This window comes from Miscanthus floridulus, chromosome 18 (assembly GCF_019320115.1).
Source record: "Miscanthus floridulus cultivar M001 chromosome 18, ASM1932011v1, whole genome shotgun sequence".
In the NCBI taxonomy this organism is placed as follows: Eukaryota; Viridiplantae; Streptophyta; class Magnoliopsida; order Poales; family Poaceae; genus Miscanthus; species Miscanthus floridulus.
The window spans coordinates 10,369,126-10,371,615 of record NC_089597.1 but is presented as its reverse complement, the minus strand read 5'-3'; the positions used below and the strand labels follow the sequence as shown (position 1 = coordinate 10,371,615).

The 2,490-nt window shown below is 43.4% G+C and overlaps 1 protein-coding gene across 1 annotated transcript; it reads left to right on the top strand.

The window, feature by feature from the left end:
* The first annotated feature begins 905 nt into the window (after positions 1-905).
* LOC136523277 (uncharacterized) lies at positions 906-2,257 on the top strand. The gene is made up of 3 exons (XM_066517012.1): positions 906-1,132; positions 1,606-1,738; positions 2,030-2,257. The coding sequence occupies exons 1-3, from the start codon at positions 906-908 to the stop codon at positions 2,255-2,257; spliced, it is 588 nt and encodes a 195-aa protein (XP_066373109.1).
* Positions 2,258-2,490: the final 233 nt, after the last annotated feature.

Below are 2,490 nucleotides of genomic sequence, written 5' to 3'. Positions count from 1 at the left end.
TGATCTATTCCAAGAATGATGAAGAGCATGCTCGACACCTCCAAATAGTACTGACTCGACTAAGGGAGCACAAGTTGTATGCTAAATTCAGCAAGTGCGAGTTTTGGTTAGATCGAGTGTAGTTTTTGGGGCATGTGTTGACACCTGAAGGCGTTTCTGTAGATCCTAGCAAGGTGCAAGATGTATTGGATTAGAAGTCTCCTAAGTCTATGCACCAGATCCGTCAGTTCCTTGGTCTAGCTAGATACTATCGGTATTTCATTCCTGATTTCTCCAAGATAGCCCAGACCATGACCAAGCTGCTCTAGAAAGAAGTTAAGTTTGATTGGAGCCTAGCTTGTGAAGAAGCTTTTCAATCTCTGAAGACTTTTCTAACCACTGCTCATGTGTTGGCCCAACCAGATATTGATAGGCCCTTTGATGTATACTGTGATGCCTCGAAGATGGGGTTGGGGTGTGTGCTTATGCAAGATGAGCATGTGATAGCTTATGCTTCGCGTCAACTAAAGAAGCACGAGGTGAACTACCCCACTCATGACTTAGAGCTGGCTGTTGTTGTCCACGCTCTGAAGATTTGGAGGCATTATCTATTAGGCAACAAAGTGCATATCTTTATAGACCACAAGAGCCTCAAATATATTTTCACTCAGTCTGAGCTAAACATGAGGCAAAGGAGATGGTTAGAGTTGATAAAGGATTATAATTTAGAAGTCCATTATCACCCAGGAAAGGCCAATATCGTAGCAGATGCTTTGAGTCGTAAGTCACATCAGGTTGAGGAAATACCTTTGTCTCTCAACCACACAGAGGTGCTAGCTCATATTGCATTGACCTCGGAGTTGCTGGAGCAAATTATCCGAGAGCAAAAGGAAGACCCTAAAGAAATTCCCCATATCAGAAAATTGATGGCCGAAGGGCGTGGCCCTCCCTTCAGTGTGGATGAACATGGAGTGGTGAGATATAAGGATAGACTGGTGGTCCCATCCAATGAGGAGCTAAAAAGGAAGATTTTGAATGAAGCCCATCATTCAAAACTGTCTATCCATCCTGGCAGCAACAAGATGTACCAGGATCTGCACCGATTGTACTGGTGGTCCTACATGAAGCAAGATATCACCCAGTATGAGTCAAGGTAGATCATATGCGTGCTCCTAGATATCTGTAGCCCTTGCCCATTCCTATTTGGAAATAGGAGGATATTTCCATGGATTTCATTGTGGGTTTACCCCACACATCCATAGGCTACGATTCTATCTAGGTCATTGTGGACCGTCTCACCAAGTCTGCTCACTTTATCCCGATAGACACTAGATATACTGCTAAGAAGTATGCTAAGATATATTTCGATCAGATTATGACCCTACATGGGGTTCCCCTTACTATCGTTTTCGATAGAGGGTCAGTCTTTGTCTCTCGCTTCTGGGAGCAACTATAGAACTGTCTGGGTACTCACCTTCTTAGAAGCTCAGCATACCACCCACAAACTGATGGTCAAACTGAAAGGGTGAACCAGGTGCTCGAGGATATGTTGAGGGCTTGTATCATTTCTTTTCCTGAGAAATGGGATAAGTGTTTAAAGTTAGCTGAATTTTTATATAATAACAGCTACCAGGAGAGCATCCGTATGGCACCAATTGAAGCTTTATATGGGCAGAAGTGTAGAACGCCACTGAACTGGGTTGAAGTAGAAGATCGTGGGTACTTCAGGCCTGATTTCATAAAAGAGGCTCGAGAGAAAGTAAGTATTATTCATGGCCACTTGAAGGCAGCTCAGAGTCGACAAAAGGCTTACGTAGACAAGCGAAGAAGGCCTTTGGAGTTTGCAGCTGGGGATTATGTGTATCTCAAAGTATCTCCTATAAGAGGGGTGCGCCAGTTTGGTGTCCATGGCAAGCTAGCCCCTCGGTATGTGGGTCCATACAAGGTGTTGCAGCCATGTGGCCCCGTTGCTTATCGTCTCTAGCTTCCTGCAATCCTATCGATGGTACATAATGTGTTTCATGTCTCACAATTGAAGAAATGTCTGCAGGTTCCTGAAGAAGCTATGGAAATTGAAGGACTTCCACTCCGACCGGATCTGTCTTATGTGGAGCATCCTGTTAAAGTCTTGGATGAGAAAGAAAGAGTAACCAGGAACAGTGTGATAAAATTCTACAAGGTACAATGGCAGAATCATTCAGAAGATGAAGCCACGTGGGAACAGGAGAGCTACATAGTAAAGCATTACCCCCACCTCCTTCCTGGTTCTGATAGTTAGTTGCTGCGCAAAAATGTATTCCCTATCTCTTTCCCACACTAGGCACATGAAATCTCGGGTCGAGATTTTGTTTTAGGGGGTAGATTTGTAACACCCTCGGTGTTACATTGTACTACTTTGTTAAAACATCGCATGAGCATCACATTTATGTGCATATGTGTATAACATGAATTATAAATCAAGGTTCGGCATTTGAAACATTTATATGAAACAAGAAAACAGATGTTACGTTT